Source organism: Triturus cristatus, chromosome 12, assembly GCF_964204655.1.
Source record: "Triturus cristatus chromosome 12, aTriCri1.1, whole genome shotgun sequence".
NCBI lineage: Eukaryota > Metazoa > Chordata > Amphibia > Caudata > Salamandridae > Triturus > Triturus cristatus.
Window position 1 is genome coordinate 560,492,023 of NC_140595.1, and position 23,089 is coordinate 560,515,111.

Sequence of the window (23,089 nt, forward strand, 5' to 3'; positions counted from 1 at the left end):
CTGTGATCTCTTCTTGCTTCCTACTGCTCCACAGGATCAGGAAAATCTCTAAGTTCCTCACCTCTGAGCCTCTCATCCAAGGTGTAAATGCCTTGGTCATATCCAGGCTAGATTACTCTTTATGTGGGTCTCTCCAAGATTCTCCTTCATAGGCTCCAAATAGTCTAATACCTGGCAGCCCGCTTAATATTCGGGCAGTCTAAATACTGCCACATTACCCCTCTATTGAGTGATCTCCACTGGCTTCCTGTGGAACAAAGGACTGTACTTAAAATAGGTTGCATCATCTTTAAAACTCGAGAAGGCTAAAGTCCTGCCTTCACTACGTCCCGTCTTCGGAAATACTCTCCCAACATGATATTGCGTTCCCCTTGTAATCATCTTCTGTTGGTACCCGAGTTATAAAAAAAAAAAAAAAGAGAATGGGTGGTGCCAGTTCTTCATTCATAGCCCAAGTGTCTGGAACTCCTTTCCTCTTCGAATTCAAACAGCTCCTAGTTACAATAAAGGTAGACAATCCTTCAAAACTTGGCTTTTCCGCAATGTATTTAATTAGTGTCTCTTTCAGCAGTCAATGGTCAGTCCTCCTCCGCCTTAGCGCCATGAAACCGATTGGTGTATGTGCGCTTAATAAATTCTGTTAACATAACATACACATTCGGCAGCAAATGGCTTGCCACCGATCATTGGTGGACCTCCCAAAGCAATTTCATGTAAGGTCCCCTTGTGATTTCAATGTGGTGTGTACTCACTTGGTTAAATAAGAGACCCACTAAAAAGTCTCTGGATTCAGGCAGCCAGCTAAACAGAAAATCAATTTTTGTTCATATCCGATAACCACTACTGTCACTCCAGTTTTGCTCAAAACACACCACGGATCATTAACTTGCCTTTGGTAACGCCCTTGGAAACTGTCCATGGTCAAGTCGTACAAGTGAAGATGGGCAGGCCACGTGGGCATTCTTCACTATGAAAGCCTGCTTTTCTCTCAGTGGAAACCATTGGCATAGACCAAGATACAAGAGTAATTAAAAAATGGATCCTGCTCTCTATGTATAATGTCGTCATGAATATTGTTTTCCACTGTTCTTGCGCCAATGTTCTTGTTGGACTTGGCCCTTTTCCCTGAGTTTTTTCGTTTTTTTACTTCTCCCAAGATGGCTGCCACAGACCCCTGCTACTGCAGAGTGGTCTTTTATTAGTAGCACCCTAGCTGCCAGGAGCTGGCTGGGACACCCAAAACAATGTTGCGACACCAGCCCGCCTTTTATTGTCCCATAGGTAGAATGGGGAAGCTCCTGGAATGTCCTGGAACCTTCTAGAAGGGAGGTGTGGTTTTACTTTTGCCGCCTTGGCTAGAGGTCACCTGACCTAGGGCTACTTAAGTGAGGGAGGCAACTTTTTGTAGTTAGTTGGCCAGTGGGGTAAAGCAGAGCTGGAGAATCCACGCAGGAGTGTAGGCGGTAGGGCCTAGCCAGGGACTTATGCCTCTGAGAGTGACAGGATTTAGGTGCTGCCTCTTAAGTGAGTGAGGGATCCTGTGAAACCCACTGATCTTGCCCAGCAGTAGGAGGACCCAGGGAACCTCTGCCCAGCCAGACTAGGAAGGACCTAGTCGCCAACTCACTCCCTACCCCCCTGTAACAGAACCCCTTAAGGGGGCCAGATACACCTGCACCATCAAGACTTCCTAGAGCAACTGATTGCAGGAACTGAAGGCTGAGACTGCGTGTCCAGACTGAACATTGAAACTACATGCCAAGCTGATTTTGGAATCGCTGAGGATCAACCAGGTCTTAGCGCTGTGACCCCTGCGCTCCCTGACCTGGCCTGGGGTCCCCGGCAGCGTGCTCCGTTGAGCATGGAGCTCCCCTGCTTAATTTGAGCCCCCCCTGTGGTGTGGAGGCTGAAGCGCACTCACCGCTGCGGCCCGGAGGCCGGAAGAGTGCCCCCTCATCGTTGCGAGGCCCGAGGAGAAGCCCGGGGCCCCGTCGCTGCCGTCGCAGCTGTGGTAAAGGTGCGTGAGGCCGTGGCCGGCCCCCGTCGCAACAGGATCGCCTGCGGACTGCGGAGCCGGTGTGGACGCCTCCTGACGTTGAGAGCAAGGTAAGCCTGGAGGCTTGGGACTGACCCCGGTGCGCCCCCTATCGGCTGGGAGCCACACCGCACCCTGAGCCCGGGTTCCCTCTCCGTGGGAGTCCCCTGGTCACCACGACAGAGACCCCTCCGAGGGATTTGCTCCTTGTTCCCCACTAACTATTCAGAAGGTTGGTGCCCCACTGACTGCATGGAAGAGACACTGAGAGCATGCTTCGCTGATTACGAGTAATGCTATATTTGCAGGTTCTGCACTGAATGTTATACGCTTTGCTGATTACGAGTGATGCTATATTTGCAGGTTCTGCTCTGAATGTTATACGCTTTGCTGATTACGAGTAATGCTATAATTGCAGGCTCTGCTCTTGAAGGTCACATGCTTCGTGAATACGAGTAACGCTATGTTTGCAGGTTCTGCTTTTGAATTGTTACATGCTTCATTATTACGAGTACCGCTATGGTGATAGGCTCCGCTCACAGGAGTTCCCTACGCCCTTACCACTAGTAGCGTTATGATCACAGGCCCGGCTCAGAAGTGTCCAATGCTAGTGGTAGTCGCCCCCCTGAGGCTCCCAGGTTACTAGGGACCCACGAAGTCTGCCGTGATATCTCATGAACAGCATGTACAATTCCTGAACTGCATGTGAAACCCATGAACTGCATGTACAAATCCTGAACTGCATTTATCTTTAACTGTTGGATAAACTTGAGTATTTGCCTAAAGTATCCCTTATTGTGTTTGTTCCCCGTTCCATGAGAGGTGCGTGTTGTATGGTTGCTTTACACACAGGCCTTTGGGTGCCCAGCCGCTCGTGTCACGTTACCGCCATAGGGACTGGAGACCCCGGTTTCCTACAGTTCTGAAAATCTTTCAAACCTGGCAAACAAAACTACATTTGGTGGCTCAGCACAGCTTTTATCAATATGTTGGGCCAGCTAGGGAGGTACATTTGATCGAAGTGGCATTCTCTCAGGCACCCAAAAAACAGTTAATACTGAGGCGGTTCTTCGAGTAATTGTGTGCTATCCTCTCACTCATTCATACATTTTGAACATTTGAGGCAGAATCACAAGGAAAGATAGGTATCAAAATAAAATATCACACTACCGGATGTAGCCAAAGAAAAGGGCCTTGAGAGGACAGCCAGAACCAAATGCACCTTATAAGAAGTACTTCACTAGCAGAGGAACACCTCACATTTGGTGGCACCCTGCAAAAAAAGGATGTCATGGTGAAGTAGACAAATGTATGAGCAAGAACAGTTAGTTTCCATTAAAATCTAAACGACTCCCAGTGTCCAAACAACAAAGGACAGCAAGTCACTGAGCCTTCCAAGTAGAATACCCTAAAGTAGAATTATGTATTTTAGTTTAGTTTTTTTTCCAATGAAGAAGGGAACGTGCTTGGGCTCAAGGCATATTTGAAGTACTCCAATAACAAATTACTGGTTCTTAGCCGTAAATTAGTAACACAGAAATCGACCTAACTAAACTTGCACTGGCGTTTCCAGTTCTCAGCTTTTTTTAGACTGATGATTGTATGAGTAAAAAGTTAAGGGTGCAATAAAAGCAGACACCACAGAACCAGTGTGCACACTAGTTTTACTCCTGGTGCATCAAAAATCGACTATATTTAGTGTAGAAGCAGATGTTTTCCATATGTAATATTTATCCTTTTCAGTTTATATTCTGAAAAAAATCAATCAGTGATAATGGAACGCGGTACATATTCGTAAAATCAACTAGCTCTACCCAACACTGTCCCACAGTGGTGCTTCAAAGTTTACCATCAAGAAACACCATAATGCGCATGCACTACTGGCGGCAATACCAAAAGGAGAGACGACACCAGAGTCCTCTCCGGTAGATGACAGGATACTAGACTGAAATCTCCCTGAGAAGGCAATTTCGTTGGTATATAAAAAACTTGTTAATAACATGCCTGATCCCCTACTCCGACTAAATGGGATCATGACGTAGCGGTAATAGATGATGATGAATGGCTTGAAGCTCTCGCCTCTCCTAAGCAAACAGCCATTTCTTCCAGGCTCAGACTCTGGTGAAGATGGGCTATAGGACTGGAGCTGACTGCACAAAGAAATGTGGGCAAGAAGGCACTTTCATACACATGCTCTGGGAATGTCAAGTTATCCAAGAATATTGAGCGGGGGTGGTGAAAAGTATGGAGGAGGTAATGGGCATTAAGATTGATTGTAATATAAAATTGTGCCTCTTAAATATTTGGGGTCCCACTGATATAACTACAAAGCAGAGAATATGGGTGACATTGTGAATGATGATTGCCAAAAGAAATATTGCAAGGTTGTGGGAGGCACAAGAAAAGCCGCCACTAAGACTATGGGAAAATGATATGGACCATTGTATGTTCACTGACAAAACGGTGTATAGATCTCGAGGCTGCCCCAACAATTGGACACAAATATGGGACAAATGGAATTGCTATAGGGGAGAGATTTGTGAACCGCCCTTGCCCAGACAAAGGCAAGAACCAGAGTGAGGTTGATCCCTTTTTGACTAAATGTGTAATGTACGTACTTCGATATTTCTCTAAGTATACGTGGGGTGCTAAATCAATGGAAGAATCATTGGCATGTATGTTTATACACTGTTTTACCTGTGCTACCTTGTCTTCAATAAAAATAAAAGTAAGAAAAAATAAAGAACTACCATAACGAGCTGGTAAAATGACCCTTTGGCCAAAACACTCCCTCTACTGTTTACGGAGGGTGGAGGAGGGTGGTATGGGGGTGTTGGGAAGTCCAGGTTGGCATTAAATCCTAGGTGATTATGCATCAATCCTACACAGCATTAACCGCGCCTACTCATTTTACACAGTGTTAGGCACAGAGCCTGCCGTCCAATGCTAATTCGGTTTTCAACAAGTGTTGATCGATTTGGCTTTGAGCTGGTGATGGATAGGAAGGGATCACTGGCTGTGCCAAACCACAAGTTTCTCCCTCCCATTCTTCCTCATTTGTAAGATTCGTGATACTGCCTGAACTCTGGCAGGATGAATGATGTACAGAAGTTGTCAGTCAAGCAGATCCTTCCTCAACCATCCAAGGCTAAGACAACATTGAGTAACACGTGTTCCATCGCTCATGCACTCAGGGCTACATAGCTCCCCTGGGCTAAACAAAAAAAAAAAAAGGGAGATATCAGCAAATAAATACTGAGTGTACCTTTTAGTGTAGAACACACAAAAACAAATTCAAAATAAATAAAAATGGCAATAAAATGTGCAAATTGCGGAACAGAATTGACCAAATTAACTACTGCTTTGAGGGGACATTATATCACACCGAGCACTTTCACTGTACACGGTGTACTGATGAACAACAATAAAATACGCTCCTAAATGCAAAATATATTGTATTATCACGAATTTAAAAAAAATTGAAATTGATAAACATGCTACATATCCGGCACTGGGATCCTGCTCCTTCGTGGGAAGCACTGGTTCTGTTCCATTAAACGCAGAGCCCTGTTAGGGAATGATGACCCACTCCCCTTCCAAAAAAAGTGTGGGTACTTGGAGCCTGACGAAACCTGCCTATTTAAAGCACTCGTATTATATTTATGTACTTGGATGAAAGCATTTCAATGGCAACATTCCAACCACTGAAGGTTGGCAGAGACTGTACCCAGTCACTCCGCACATATTGTATAGGGAGGAGGAAAAAGAAAAAAACAAATCGTTGCAAGATCTTGGAAAAAGAGCATGCTCTGAACACACAGTCTTTGCCAAACGTGGGTTTGTCAAGTAAGGGAAACTGAAATATCAAAACTAGGCAAACCCAAAAAGGATGGTCCCATAATAGTTCTGGAACAAAGCCAACCGCGTTGAGAATTGAAGATACATCTGCCTAGTGCGAAAAGAGCAAGCAGAAAGGGGAGAGTTGCAGATTGGAATCTCATTAAATCTGGAATTGCAAAATCGCCCTGTGCTCGGAATCCCAGATCTGCTGACCTACAACTAGATGACTAGAGACGGCTCTTCAGAGTCAAATGAACATGAGAGCGCTTTAAGTTACGTAGAGAAAACCATCGCTGCATTAGCCACACCTTTGTCGTACCCACAACGTCCATCAGTCAATAAAAACCAAACTGTCGCATGTTGGCCCTAATTTTGTACACCTGGGGCCGTATTACACATTATCATTGTTTGCGCCCCATTATGGTGTATGCGCTGCCTCCAGGGCAGCTGCGACCTTGCGCTGCCCTGGGGCAGCGCATTCATGTGAAAACACGGTGCAGCTGCTGTGTGTTTTCACAGTAAAGGGGTGTCTGGGGGGTCGATGGGACCCCCTTTACCCCTTGCAGACGGCTGCTCTCAGGTGGCGCACTGACAGTGCACGACCTTTTAAATGGCGCACTGTCAGTGCACCTCCTGCGGGCTTCTTTGATTCTGCGGCTGCGTCTGTAATATGGTGCAGGCGCAGAGTCAAAGCAATTCTCTCATTTCCATAGGGCACGCCCCTATGCAAATGAGGGAACACCCTCTGTTGATAGCACTTAAAGTGCACCAGCGCTATTGGTATTATTGAAGGGGGCACACAAGCGTCTGCGCCCCCTTCTATAATACCAAAGTGCCTCGGGGTGCGCAAACGCCCGTTGAGCCCCCCTGGGCACCTTCTCTAATACGGCATGTCACCATCAGAAGCATCTCTTAGAATTCAATGACTCAATCAAATGATTGAGAGCGAACCTGTCCCCTGTGAAAACCCTTCTAGAGCTCCCCTTGAGTGACAAGACTCGCACCCAACGCATCTCATGCCTTCTCAGGCTCATGTAATGCACCCTACTGTGTCTAGGAACACGGTTCCACACATCCTTGCTCTGCAACCTCCCCAACAACCAGGTCAACACTGGCCCCATGCCATAATATTCTCTACTCTAGCATAATAACCAAGACTAAAAGGCTTGTTCAAGAACGCATCATAGCCACACAGCCAGAGATTTTCACTGCCCATATTTGTCATTATGTTGACCTGAAAATTATAAACTTACTTCTGGCCTTTTTGACACGGCCGGTTATCAATGGCTATCTGGAGAACCTGTCTCTTTTCCCACATCTTGGTAAACAGAGGCGGCCAAACTCTGATTGTACATTTCAACAAAACAAACTGCACAATGCGAACTGCTGACTTATACCACAATGGCAACCCTAGACATCCCAAACACCTCAATGCACTCAGGCTAGTCTACGGAAAACACCTACTGCACTCAAACTACTGGACCATGTGGACTCACTGAGCAACCCCTGATGCAAAATTAATTTCCAACTACCAGTTTTACTTTCCACATGTCTTTGTGTGCATTGGCACCAGAAATCACATGAACTTGTTCCTTAATAACCTGGCCATCACATGAATAATCACCCAAAGCTATCATCTATGTCCCTCTCTCTTCTGGGTCAACTCCATCCTCACATGGTCTTTGCTAATCCCAGATCATCAGCTAGGAAAGTTAACAACATATGACATTCCTGATAACTCTGTCCACATCCTAGTCTTCTCTGAGAAGCATTTACCCATTTCCTCTGCTACTTGATCAGTTCTGTTAAATTACAACACATGAGAAGAAACCAAGCTTAGTCCATAGGCACATCTTGGCAGTGATTTGGTAAAACGTGATCTCCAGCAAGTACATTTTGTTGGCCCAGCCTTACATTACTAGACAGTCATATTTTATGGGCATATTTGTCCATCACCCCAACCGAGCACTGGGCTAGATTCCCTACTGAGATTAATTATCTGTCCGAGAACCTTTTGAAACTATCTAGTTGGGCCTGCCTCTTGGGGATCTTAAAATCATTGCTGAGGGTCCTTCCATTTCCATGGCTGTGGGTGACTGACAGCCTTCCATGTTTTCCATCAACATGAAGATGCTCACAAAGCTGTTCACACCTTTTGCCTACTACTCACATTAAACAAACAATTATTGTCAACCCTCGGCCTGACCAGAACTTAACCCACTTGCCTTTGTCTGGTGTTTTTCGAGCCCTGAGCTCCACTAAGATCACACAAGGAGGCCTTGTCCTGGTTCACATACTTGAGCACATGGATTTGAGTGCCTTCATTTAAGACTTCCAAATGATTGAGCTTTCTTTGGACTGCATATGAAACGTGGGATAACCTCGACATAGAGATTTTGCACTTCCTTAATTACTGCAAACACAAGTCAGCATCCGGCCTTCCAGCCGCGTTCCAAACATCGCAGGACATTTCACCACCTGCACTCTACTGCAGAACAAAATAGCACGCCAGCAGAATGAGGTGAAATGTCTGTAAAACAGCCACAGGAGACAGAGGGGAATGGGTGGGGCTTCACATGAGAGTAACCACCCCATAAAGGGGAAAAAAACTTATGAGGGGTACAGAGAATACCCCAGTAAAATAACAGGTAGAAGGGAAGCCACTGAGGCATAAACATCCACTGGTTCCCACAATGCTGTGCCAACCAACACACCTCTCTAGGCTCATGGAAGGGCCCTTTTGAGCTATTGGAGTAAATTGCAAATAGCACTAGAATGCACTACCTGCTGCACTTACAACAAATGCACTAAGTCTGGGTTGCAAAGAGACAAAAACATGTGAATCCAATGTTGCATCAGGACATCTCAATGGAACTTTTCAGCTTTTTTCTTTAGGTAGCACTTTCTTTTGCAGAGGCCTCCACCTCAGCTAAATCCTAATAGCTCATATAAGATCTTCCACATTTCGTTCACTGTAAAATTAAAATCTATAACCCAAAGGTCACATTATACTCCTATCTTCATATGGGAAATATTTTATTGAAACATCAGCTCCCACAATAGACAACTACAACCATACCACCTTGGGTACACTGGATCTCCTGGTAAGCACCTCCTCTTTAAGCAACTCCTCAATGCATCACTCAACCAAGGAGAAGCCATGCAAAGCTGAACCATAACCCGTCACACACATTTTTAAAAAGATTATTGCAGATGTAGAAAGCCTAGCAAAAGTAAAGCTCATTATGAACCTCACTTTCATGGTGAATGCTCTTAAAACTGTAGTTACCTTCCAACACTCTTCCCACCCACACTGAGCACAAATGTTTCTTGAACAATTATTATTCAGACTTTCATCCTCTCTGTGGCCACAACAACCTAATGCTCCATTTTAGGAATATCACCAGGATCTTATAGGACCTCGATGAATTGGCTAACACACCTTCTTTCCTCCTACACATCCAAGGAACCAAAAACTCCTTTCCATTTTATCTCACTAATAACACATGTAGAGTGGCTTCACAATGGCCCCATAATTGATCATCTACAGCACCCATATTCTTGGGGAATACAATGCTGGCTTTCATATGTATGCGGTAAACCTCAAATTAAAAGAAACATGTCAAAATGGACCAGAGGCATGGGCAGCCTTCTACACATTGCAAGTTGTATGAACCTCAAACACTACTGTCTGAAACAGCAAAGACTGAGACACTGTTAGTTGGCCCAGATGTTTCAGAATCTGCCTTTAAAAGCCCACCTCACTATCCCTGGTATATGCCCCAACATAGATATTGGCTAATGCAGGGTTAAACTTTTATGTGGACATATACTATGTATCAAATACATGCAACCACAAGGTGAACTTTATTTTTATCTTTTAGTTCAAAAATATGAAGTAACATCACATTTGAAAAAAATCATAAGAAATTAGTTTTCTTCCCACTTGAGATCGAAGCATAGTGCTGGTATTTCAACGGATCATTTGTTTATCCTAGATTGCAAGGTCTTCCAGGCTTTAATCCATGGAAGAGGCATGAGCAGACATACAAGAGAGAAAATACCAAATCCAATTCAGACCACAACTGTCACACCCACCACATCGGGGATTAAGAATGTTCATTAAGATAACAACACCGCACCACAATTTCAACTTGAGCATCCCTGATCAGGAACATCTTGCAAGTTTATCAAGGATGTCTACCTCACATCCTCTCTATCTTGACTACAGTACTCTTCTCATTTTCAACCTAAAAGGACTGACACATTTATCCAGTCTTTTAGACTTAGTACATGTTTGTGTATGAAAAAAACATCGCATTAGAGACTCTGCTTGAAATAGAGCTACAGAAAAGTCTTCAACTGTCACACTAGGCTACTCTCTACCTACTAGCACCTGGCGGCTAAAGACCAACTTCTACAACCTGCTATGCAGTCCCCAGCTGAGGAATAAATGTTTTGGAAGACATCTGCACTACTAAAGTTGATCATCTGTTGTGACTCCCTTCTACTGCTCTTCCACCTTGAAAACAACCATCCCTAAGAACAAAGTGCAGTGTTTTCGGTTGACAATACGGATTCAGGTGTTGGACTGAGGGAAGGATAACTGTCCCTCTGGAACATTTTCAGTGATTGTGGCATTCATTCACGACGATGAAATAATATATAAATTCATAATATTCATCATAACTGATGGACGATTTTTAGAACAAGAGTAATACTCACCAATATATAAATACAAGCCCTGATGAAGTTCAACACTGTTTGAACGAAACGCATTGGCTGGAATGTTTTTTACTGATTTTTTTTCACGATTGTGAATAAAGCTGGAACTTGCCCAATGGACTGAAGGAATCTGATTAACTTGCATTCGGGTGCACCATTCCACTCTTATGTGTTGCTACCCCTAAGAACGCTTGCACCGTGACTATTTCATAGCTCAAGTCCATTATTATGTACTCTCTTAAGGAGAGTTGAGAGACTTTGCACACCTCTTTGGCCAGGCCCCGCACTAACCACCCCAGCTCCATTTTCAGCTCTATAGTACTACCTCATCAATATTATGTAAAAAAAAAATTAAGTGCACCTACATATAAGCCTATAGCTTGGGTTATTTCCTTGCCTGTAATTGCTGCTGTCCATTTCAGTTATACCATTGCCACTTTGGTTGAATAATCTGCTAATGCGGTTTCAGAGATATCAGTGTGTGACGTATAAAGTTGCTTATAATAGTCAGTGGAAGTATTTAAAATGTTTGCATTAACAGGAACCATGGTTCCATCCTCCAACTGTAAACCAGGTACATAGGCGGCTTGATAAGGTGGGTGAAATAAACGGGCTAGCGTGTCATGGTTAAACAATTGTATTTTATTTTGCAGCTTCTGTGTTTCTTTTTGTCTTTTTATAAAATACTCTAAATAAGTTTCAATAAAATAAAAAGTACATCTTGGTTGTGGAGAGAAAATGCTCTAAATAAAGTTTCAAAGAAATAAAAAGTACATCTTGGTTGTGGAGAGCCAGACAGTGAAGTGATCTGAAGACCAATGTGATATGTTTATGTCTGGAGCATCTTTTATCCAGAAATGCTGCTGAATTTCGATTAAGCTGTAAATGTTATAACAGTTCAGCTGGGGAGGGTAGGTAGACTGCATTGCAATAATCCAATCAGGACTGAATAAGGGCATTTATAACTGGAAAATGGTGACAAGGTTCCAGGAACAGTAAAAGTCATTTCCAGATCTTTGGATGGAAACAGCAGCTGCTGGCTATTTGACTAGTATGGCACTCAGTTAAGAAGAGGGAGGTGAGGACTGTTGACCAGGATTGGACAGGAACCGTAATTTGTGGCAAATTGAGGTTATTCCACTTTTCTAATTTTGCAGGGGTACGAATGATGCGACATAAAAGATGTTCATTTTTATGTGAAACGTGATGACACCTTATTTAGTGGTGTGCAAACCATTAGGTTTCCAAGAAGGAAGCGCCCACTGGTTCTGCCAGAAGAAACCTTAGACTGAGACCCACACATATTAAGCTGTCATTCTAAGTACCTCAGGCTGTCCGCCCCACTTAGGGTAGATGCTCTGATACAATTGTTCATGTTCAGGACCGCCAGGAAAAATCTGCCAGCCCTGAACATACAAAAATTAAAATGACTCCGCACATCAGTGGAGAAAACTCCCAGTGTGTCAGGGCCATTAGTTTCTTGTTTTCCAAAAACAAGCTTGCCTAGGGCATTCTGCATTAGGAGTACTGCAGGGATGCTATGTCGACCTGCTGCACGATGACATTTCCAATCTATTATTACTACTAGAACATACCCTGGCTCCATAAGAGCTAATAGCTCTCTTACTGCAACATGGACTAGCTGGTGAGCTTCTTCACCTTTCCCGCCATTCTCAAATTTATAAAGGAAGATATGACCGCCTATCCATGGAGCAGCTAAGATTTTAATTCTAATCTCTTCAGATGACGATTAAATATAAAGGCAGTGGGAGCGTGGCCAAGATGTCAGAGAAGCAGTAAGTTCCCTGCTGCTGCTCCTCCTCAGACGGGCTGATCCCAGTTGTTCCCGACACCCGACTCAATCCACTGTGGTCAACCAGGCTTCCAACGCCACGTAAGTCAGCGGTGTGTTCCTTTGGGGGGATTGTCACCACATCTGTCCTCCTGGTGAGCGGATGCAACCTGGAGACAGGCAAGGTGCAGCCTGTGGCTGCGGCTCCGGAATCGATTGCAGTTCGCCGGGACCCGGGAGAATGATCCTGAGGCGCACTGCGCCTCCGCTGTGCACATGCAGAGAAGGTAGGTAGGCGGGTAGTCTGTTGGTGGGGAGGCCACCCTGCAGGGACTGTGCAGAGTGGAGGGGGCTCTGGCCTAAGGACGAGCGGGCCACCGGGCTGAATCCTTTCCTGCTATGCTTATTGAAGACTGCAGGAGAAGGAGCGATTCAGCATACTGTATGAGAGGGTTCCTCACACTGCTAGGTCAGATCCTGCTGCCTTCAGTTGACTTTGCATGGCAGCTGCAGAGAACGCTCACTCTTTAGGCCTGGGGTGGGTCTTCATGGCCGCTTGTGTACCTGCCGGATAGTCTTCTGGTCCCCAGGACACTCCTACTCCCCAGCAACATGCCTCATGATGATGACATAGCTCCCCGTTTGATGACTTAATGGTACAGCTCAGTATCTGTTCTTGAGACTGTAACCACCCCATATTATATTTACCTAGTGGAAACCACAATGGATGGGCTATGTGTATGTCCCATTGAGACCCTGATGCAGAGACACAGTGGAATGCGGATTCAGTGATAGACTAGGCTCTCCCATCTTTGAGGTGCTTGCAGCATCCTTGGGAACTCTGTGAGGGGCTGAGACTGACCCGCGCCTCCCGTCCATCTTGCACGTATTTGGGGAAGCTGTGGGCTTTGAATGATAAGACATGAACGAGGACCACTTGAGAATGAACACCTGAAGAGCTTACAGAACATTATCCTTGTTTCAAATGAATGAGCACCAAAGGCAGACCCCGCATGCTGTTTCAGTTGGCTAGCAACCAACATCCTGCACTGTCTTGACCACTCCTCCTACGCAGCAGAGGATAGAAATTTTCTCCCTGAAGATGGTTTTATAACTTGTTTTTCTTCTTCCGGTTCTCTGGCAGATATACAGTGGGAGCTCTCATATGCTCCCCAAGGAGAAGTCTGTTTGTGGTGGCCTTCTCACCTATCTTGATACGTCCCTGCCCCGCTCAGCAAATACCTCTGATGCTGAGACCTTTCTGACACACTCCTCGCTGTCTTACTCGTTACTATCCGTTTCCCTCTCTCGTTTTGTCTCACTATCTCTCTCCTGTCCTTTTCTGCCTTCCTTCACCTTTCTCTCTGTCCCCCCTCTTCCCTCCCCTGCCCCTTCCCTCCTCTGCCCCTTAGATTGTTCCCGTCTCTTACTTTCTGCCGCTTGTACAACTATCCCACTGCTTTTCGTTACCTCACCCAGCGTCTTCGTTTTTACCATCCTCGAGTATTCTCATTTCCCTACAACCTGTTTTTTTGTAATGTGTAATTTCATGTAATTTATTGTACTGTTGTGGTTACTCTTGTAAAGCCCTCTGATACCTCCAGTGCTATATAAAACTCAAGTAAAAAAAAAAAAACGCCCGCAAGTTTGGTGAGCATGTCTTTGACTAAAATGAACTTCCTGTGAAGTCTCTGTATCTTTGAGATTGAACTGAGGGATGAGCTTCGTCAGGACTTTGACAAAACCCTTGTGAACCTGCGCTCAGAGCTAGGATGAAAAATGCAGAAGCTATGATCCAACGTCGACTCGGTGGGCCAAAGAATGCTTGATGCGGAGAGCAGGATCGATGGACTGGCAATGGGTCACTTAGCCACAACTAAATGCAATATACTGCAGACACCGCTAAAGGGACCACTTTGAGGATCTTGAATATCGCTTGAGGGAAGAAAATTTATGAGGGTGAGGTCTTAACGAGGTGATCTCAGACGCTGAACTCTCCACCTCCATTTGAGATTGTTCTCCTCCATACTAGGTCATTGTTACCTGGAAGTTCAGATTCACAGGATCTATAGGGTGGTTCCCAGGAGATCACCCAAACAATGGCCCAGGGACATTTGTGGTCAAATTTCATTACTTTTCTGAAAAAGAGAAGATTCTATGTGGGGTAAGAGAGACTGGCGTCATATGGTTTCAAGTGCAGCCCTGCATTATATTTCAAGACTTTGCACAAACAATTCTTTAACCAAGAGCTGAATTTTAGGCCATTACTAAAAAACTTAGAGACATTGGGGACTGATATCAGTGGACCTAATCCTGCAGCTTTACTTTGGGTGGCAGACATCACACAATTTTGATGTTATATGGGTGGTGTGCGTTTTGGGTCTCTCTGCTACAGAGGTCGGGCAGAACCCCTGCCACAAGAACCGAGGGTGAGATTACCTTTAAGGGGAGGGTTTTCAGCGGGTTAGACCCACCTAAGATGCTCTGCCACACAATCATGGAGTCCAGGGGATCAAGAACAGCTTCCGCCCTTAACTCCCTAAAGATTTCGACTGCACTTGACCAGCAAATGACTATTGAGCACAATTTACCATTGGGGAGGTCGATTCCCGGCTCTTGCTGGCTTCTCCAGAGCTTGTGTCATGGTCCCTGAAGGCGAGATGGGACATGGCGATTACATAGGCACATTGACATCCTGGCCAGGTGGAAGCAATGAGGACCTGACTTGATCGCCCCTGAATGTGCTGGTAAGCCTGGGAGGGCCGTGGTCCTGCCTCAGTGGATCTTCTTGCCCTCCCAGGTGGTGGCTTAGTGGACAACTTATCGCTGGTCTGTGCTGCCTCACAGAGGTGTTTTTCACACCCCTACATGTCTGCAGGCATGGTTTGTTTTCTTACTGTTTTTGTGTTTTACTGTTTGGCCCCTTCCCGCCTCCTGTTGTTTCAGGAGGGACAGGCAGAATTTTAGGGTCTCCACCACGACACAGGATACTCTATATTGGGTCGTAAATGCCCACCGTAGCAGCTTTTACACTTTTACAAATTGTTAACATAGTTACTCTTACCGCGAAGGGGCTAAACACACCTAACCAACGGGGGGGGGGGGCTATATGGAAAGACCTCAGGGCTATGGACAGATATTTTATATTTCCAAGAAACATATCTCCTACAAAGGGATCAGGCGATACTTAAACACAGCACATACCCCTTAGCATACCACTACTCTGCACTTATTAACACTGGGACGTGACAAACTATCTCAAGTGAAACCAACCCTTCTGAGTCTCCCATTCTAAGGCAGACAAGAGTGGCAGATGTTGGATTGTGGTTGGGGCATTACAGTCCTGTCATTACCATAGCTACTGTTTGTGCTCCAGATGTAGCACAAAATGTTGACCTCCTCAAATTTCTAAAGGCTCTAACAACTTTGGCATGCAGAAATATTGTGCTGATAGGGGATTTCAATGTGATATGGGATCCTCGTAGAGATAGGGAGTGAAAGAAAGCTACGCTCAAGGGGGCCTTTTTTAAGTGAATTAAGTTTTCCAGATTTATTTCTCCACGATATGTGACGCAAATTACATACTGCCGATTCTGGTTACATGTTCTACTCCCATGATCATCAGTCGCATACCTATATCGATTATATTCTCCTGAGCAGCATACTTATGGCAAAGGCGCAGCCAGTGGAATATCAGGACCATGACTTTATCTGACCATGCCCCAGTGATGGTTGGCATAGATCTAGAATCCCTAAAGCGACCACCTGACTGCAGTCTCCAACCCTCGTTGTTGGGAGATCCAATCTTTCTGGAAGAAGTAGGCCAACAAATAGGTGAATATTTTGAACTCTATGAGGGGAGGGGAAGTCTCAATAGGCACAGTTTGGGACGCTTTCAAAGCAGTGATCAGGGGCGATATTATAGCTGCTACAGCTAACCATCTCCGTCTTCGAAAGTTAGAGGTACAAAAACTAGCGCTTCTTTAGCACGATATGCGTCTTTGTGTACAAAAAGACAACAGCATACATTTTGTGCTAAAAAAGTAACAAAAAATGCCCAGATAGCAATACGCATTGTAATGCGTAATTTTTAGGCCATTTCCTATATCTACTTACTGCAAAGAAAACTACACAAATTTCTCCCAGGCCCAACATTGAAAAATATTTTTTTTAACTTGTTTTAGGGTCTGTTAATGATCATATTAGTTTTTCCAGAATCTTTCTCTCTCAACTAAACCATGTTCTTGGGAAGCAGCTTGGAAGTAGATTGCAGGAGGTTAGTACACAAGAGAAAGTGTAGAATCATGTACGGGCATGGTATATACAATACGTTACCCCCATGGTAGACAGGTTAATTTGTTCTCAAGTTCATAAATTACCAGTTGATTGAATCCTTCCTGCTTCGGTGTTAGATATGGCAGTAGTCGGTCTCCAATCTGATCAAGGAGCTTTTGTTTCTGCAAATGAAAATAACAAAAAATAAATACAATACATATGACAAACACTTAAAACACAAACAGTCATTGAATCTCAAATACCAACTTCAATACGCATAATGTTTGGGCTGAACTAGAGAACGGAACTCTATTGAAGCAAACAGGGTTATAAGGAGGTCCTTTACAAGTAGTCCTGTTGAAGTATTTGTTACAATACCTGATCCTCGAAAGGTCTTGAGATTCCCCCCATTCCTACTTCATCTTGATACAATGGTGGCGGCTTGAAACCTCCATTCCAAAGACAGAAGGAAGGAGCAGAGAACAACAACATGGTTCTCACCGTCGGCAAAAGTAAAGATCTTTGGATTGAGACCAATACAGATGGGTACAGTTAGAAATACCATGTACGATAATTGGCAATTTCCTAATGAATTTAGGGATTTTAACTATACTATCAAAACTAAGCTACAGTCAATCAAGTCACTAATAAAGATTGCACATCCACTGGTGGGTTTTGAATTGGAGCTCTTATATGTGCACAGTACGTAAACACAAATTTGGACAATGAAGCACTGGAGGTCTTTACCCACAGGCAGAAAATCACATGATGGTAATGTATGAGAGCTGGTTTGCTTAAGAAGCAATACAGCCTGTTTCTTAAACACCACGTTAAAACCTCACATTGTGTATGATACAAGCTTACTAAATTCAGATTTAAGAAAAGTGTCATCTCAAACAACTCGCACAATAAAATCAATCTAAACATAGCTTCAACTCCAAAATGACACGTATATATGTATGAATATGGTATTTCTATAGCACAAACCTAAGCAAAGGGCAGTAGAATGCTGTACATGGATAAAGACCAGCATAAAGTCAATTAGCAATAGGAAACAGAGCTAGGTTGGAAACACTTCACTTATTGTGATGTAAAGTTTTTTAAAGAGGCGAGTCTTCCACTGTGTTCTAAATTGGAAAAGCGTTGGGCATTCCTGATGGACGCAGGGATATTGCTCTAGATCCTGGGTGCATAAATGGAAAAGGCCTGCTGTCTTTTTTTTTCTTTTTTACACTTCTTAGTCTGTAGGCTAATGGTGCCCTGGCTGTGTGTGTGCCAAGAACCACCAGAGATGGTGAGTTTGTCTGCAAGATAAGCGGGTTGCTGGTCGTCATGAATTTATAAATGATGCAGATGGTTTTAAAGATGGTGTGGGCCAGCAGGGGGAACCAATGCAGTTCCACCACCATGGATGGGGGTGATGTAATCAATATTTCTTCAGGTCCTGCATGAAATATGCAGAATACAGGATGCCTCTAAAATGATGCAAGTTTGAAATCTGGGATGCCAAGGAGTAGGGCATTCCTTCCCTTCAGATATGAGAGTATAGGGGTTTGAAGAGCAATTATAAAGTCGTTTTTCTGGAAGAAATAGTTTGACTTTCTTTAAAAGCGATAGCTGGTTGGTCTCTCAAATTAATCTAAGTGACTTGGTATTCGGTGAAAGTTGGCGTTTCATGCCATCAAGGCTTATGGCATTGAGCCACATTTGTATTGTACCTTGTTTATTGATCTTGACAAATAACAGGAATTCTGTCTTGGCTAGGTAGGTGCTGGACATTCAGCTCTGGATGATTTGCAAGCAGTGTTTTATGCATTGGATATCTGACAGACCAAACACGCTACTCGCTCACACTCCCACAAACCAGCCATCTGCTCAAGCTCACACACACCAAACACGTCATACCTGCATGCATGCTCCTCAGCACCCACTTGATCACCAAAGACACCTCAAGACCTGCTCTTTCTCACAGAAACATTGCTAAACCCATCCTCAGCACCACTATAGCCATCCCTGCCGGCTACAAGATCATTAGGCAAGACCATTAGCATAAGCACAGGCATGAAGTCTTTCATTTAGAAGAACACACCAACCGAAACTCCACCACACTTCTAGAAAACCCCGTAAACCTTGGCTTTGCCCAGCTCTTAATCAAACCCACCCACACCTCCAGACACCTATTGGACCCCATTTTGTCTTCCATCAGCAACATCATAGTGGACAAGCGGGCATCTATGTCTTGAACAGACCATGCCCTCGTCAAATTCAGCATACCTATCCTACACCATCACTGACCTACTACCACCTGAATTGCCAGCTGCAACTTGAAAAGGATTAAATAAGAGGAGTAGGCTTCTGCTTTCCCTGAGAACTGGCCTGAGCACACCAGCAACTTGATGAAAGCTATCAAAAACCTTGACAGCTGGATCATCACTTGCACTGACATCCTGTCTCCCCTCAAGCACAACCAAACAGCAAGTGCCTAGCCACAGGCTAGCTGGCACACACAGCAACTCAGGCTGATGAAACATCACTGCAGGCAACTGGAGCACAAATGGAGAAAAAGTCAAGACACCGCAGACAGAAACTTCAAATCAGTCCAAAGATACTAACACCAGCAGATAGGGAACACCAAGCACATAGCTCTTGCAGATCGCATTGATGTTAAAACTAACAGCAGCAAGAAAATCTTTGCCATCAAAGTTTTCACCACTTATCCTGCTGCCTATAGCAGCATCACCCCCTCACAAGACATTTGCAACAAGTTCTCAGAATTCTTCTGTAACAAAGTCACCTCCATATTTAGTAACTTTGACACTCAACTGGGCCCATCACAGTCGCAACGCCACTTCCCATCACAGCCAATGAACAAACCAGGACCTAGTGGCCTGTGACACCACAGTCGAACTTGCCGAGACCATTAAAGCTATCCACTCTGGGTCTCCATCTGAACTTTGCCCCACCACGCCTTCACCAAAGGACTCCTACTGATCAGCAAAGGACTAACCACCCACCCTTAATGCCACCATCCACTCAGCCACATTCCCAGACACCTGGAGACAATCTATTGTCATGCCTTTGCTCAAGAGCCCATCCGCTGAATCAGCCACACTTTTCAACTACAGACGCAATTCCCTCTTACCATAGGTTTTCGAGAAACTAATCATCCGATGCCTCACCAGCCACCTCAGCAACCACCAGCTCCTCTATGCAACCACCAGCTCCTCTATGCCACACAGTCCTGATTCAGGCCCAACCACAGGTACAGAAATGGAACTCATCATCTCCTGGACCCCTCCGCAGCATTTGGCACAGTCTCATTTCCCATCCTCATCAGGTGCCTGCATGAGATTGGCACCGAAGGACCCGTTCCACGCTGGATTTGCTCCTTTTGAATGGTTAGAACACAAGCTGTCAGCACTTCCTGTGCAGATGGATGATGGGAAATGCAGTGGTGTCACTTCCGGTGCATACCTGTGCACATCTGTTCACTTGAAAAAACAAAAATAAAACAGCTTTTCCTCATTCCAGATAGGCGTTAAGAATTTTTTACAACATGATCTCTGGGTCTCATTGATATAATTTCCAAACTCAATGAGGCACAGACTTTCATCAAAGGCCAACCAACCAAGAAAAACGTCAGTGTTGTTTTTTTCTAAAACCTAAAAACATGCATAGAACTTGCATTTGGGTCCTTTGTAAGCAAAGTAATTAAATAAATATTAATTGTGGAGATCCTGAATGCCTGGGTGGATTGGGATTTTCAGTGTATACTCAGATTACAACTTAGACTCACATTTAACTATTCTAAAAAATAAATGGAGTCTACCTTTAATACCAGGGACACTGGTGATTTAAAATTTAAATACTTGTCAACAAAACTCACAAACTAGGAACAGTGTACATATATAATGACCTGTGTGCTGCTAGCCTGCTTCAAACCTCTTGGTGCCATCTATAGTTGAGCTGCTGTTTTTCTATTTTAATCTTTTTTCTATTGATGTGGGGGCCTAAAACTAAAATGAATTAAAACAAAATGTAACTGAACCATCAACTCTTAAGGCTCATTTTGTTGAAATCATGTAAATGTGTTGTGCTAACACTGGGCCACATCAATTGCTTCATCATGATTGGTGCTTGAATCACAAGGAGAGGTGCAAACGGGTTTTACTCTGGTCTATAGTTCATTAAAAATTGTGGCATTAAGGCAACATTTTAACAACCACATTCAATGGTGGCATTTAGGCAACATTTACGCAACCACATTCAATGGTGGCATTAAGGCAACATTTTAGCAGCTACATTATAAGCCTTATTTGCAAACTACAAACATAGAACAACCTGCTTTTATCTCAGATGCAACATGGAGGAGATAATTATGTTTGTTTCCTAGTTTATAAACAGCAGAAATAATGCACAGTCAGTTGCTACAACTTGTTCAGCTTTGTGTAAAATTATATTTAATAAAGTCCAGGTTGCCGTTAGAACAAATCCAGTGGGTTACATTTCAGATCATATTGCAGCCTCACTGATAACACGCTGGCTGAGAATCTGGTCAAGTCCAGCTCCCACCTTAAATCAACATGTATTAGCAGACTGTATTGCACTTGAGGGGTCTTTCGTATTCCCTGGTTAAGGTATGTCATGGAGCAGCTGAGGCTAGACTGTCCTGATTTGTTTACGAACCCCAGGCCATTACGCCCCAGTGGTATGAGGAACATTTAACACTTGTGTCTGGCTAGGCAGTTGGGGGAAAGGAAGGGCATGGAAATTGCTAAGCCCTCAGTGAGAAAATATATAACACTGAGCTCAAGCTCGCAGGCGCAGTCTTATTTGTCACTTGTTAACAATGTTCACCAATGCTTTCTGTGAACCAGATTCAGATTCAACTTTATACACTGGTTATTAGCCTTTCCTCAAGGCTTTCCAAACCCAGGTGCCCTTGTCAGGTGCCCCACAATGCTTACCTCTGCCTGTGGAGCAAGTCCGCAGAGACGACAGGAGCGCCCACCCCTGTACCCACCTGACCCGTGTGGACAGTAGAACCCAGCAGGGATGAGATGGACGCAGGGAAGGGAGCCAGAACGAAAGCAGGGGGTTGAGGTGAAGGGTGTCTCGGAGCCAACTGGAAGACAAAGAGACCCAGATCAGTGAAGGACCCAAACTCCAGCGTTGCAAGATACGCCAAACACACACAGAAAAGCCCTGTTCCCAACCTAGAACTCACCAGTGGCTGCAACTATTGAACCCTGAATACAGCTTCAAGGAAGGTTCAGCTGTGACGAGGTGGCAGCGTTAGGCTCTCAAGAACTAAAGGAATAGCGCTCCTGCGCGTCAGTTTCATGTGTCTGGACCTAACAAAATACTGGCATCCCTGGAAAGCAAATAGTGGAAACCCAAGGAGAACGAACAAGAACAAAATAACCCTAAGCGCTCCTGCGCGGATTTACCAAAATCATCATAAAGCGCTTCAGCGCGGACAAGATGCAAAATGAACCATAACGCGCTCCTGCGCATTCAAAATCAACAAACCCTAAGCGCTCCTGCGCGGATCTAACAAAATCATCAAAAGGCGCTCCTGCGCGGTCAAAATCAATAAACTCTAAGCGCTCCTGCGCGGATCTTACTCCTGATCACCCATAACGCAGCCGCGTTACGGTGACTCCACCGGAATTGAACGAAAGTACCTTAACTGTTTCCCAGAGGGATTACGAAGACCAACAGCGGGGCCCCAGTCCGGAAGGCACAGCCCGCTTCCAAAGTCTTCCGTGCAGCAGAAACAGCGTCTCGTGTCGTTCAGCACATCTAGCGAAATCCGAAGCACGGAGCCGGCGGGAAACGCGGTGTTTAAGCGTTTCCCCCGGAAGTGCTTCCGTGAACTGCTATGCCTGTCCAAAGACTAGACCGTGACTCATCTTCCAGCCGGAAGTGAGTCTCTCGGCCGTTTCTGTGTGTGTTAGCGGGGAAGCGGGGGAGCAAGGAAAACGGCAGGCGCCGTGAACATGACAGTACCCCCCCCCAAAACAGGTCCCCCCTCAACCCCGCCAGAACCTCAAATGGGGGATGCAGGACGAGGACTGAGCGGATGGCCCAGATGAAAAGCACGAACCAGAATGGGAGCATGGCGAACATGGGACAACGGCTCCCAAGAACGCTCGTCCGGCCCGTACCCCTTCCAGTCAACCAGGTAGAAGAGTTTACCCTTAGTACGACGAGAACCCAAAATGGCCTTGACCTCATACTCGACATGGTCCTCCACCACCACCGGAGAAGGAGGAGAGGGAAGAGAGTCACCAGAACGGACCGGTTGCAGAAGCGAGACATGGAAGACCGGGTGAATCTTCATGTGTGGAGGGAGTGAGAGTTTCACAGCCACGGGATTAACCACCCGCTCGACCTCAAACGGACCCACAAAACGGGGC

At 44.9% G+C, this 23,089-nt stretch overlaps 1 protein-coding gene across 2 annotated transcripts in view; it reads right to left on the minus strand.

Annotated features, from left to right (window-relative positions):
• Nucleotides 1–23,089, minus strand: part of FTO (FTO alpha-ketoglutarate dependent dioxygenase) — a 1,490,677-nt gene that overhangs the window by 1,141,791 nt on the left and 325,797 nt on the right. For both annotated transcript variants that reach the window (XM_085639036.1, XM_085639037.1), the window contains exon 2: nucleotides 16,772–16,849. In XM_085639036.1, coding sequence (XP_085495162.1) covers nucleotides 16,772–16,849 — 78 coding nt within the window. The remainder of the gene's footprint in view (nucleotides 1–16,771; nucleotides 16,850–23,089) is intronic.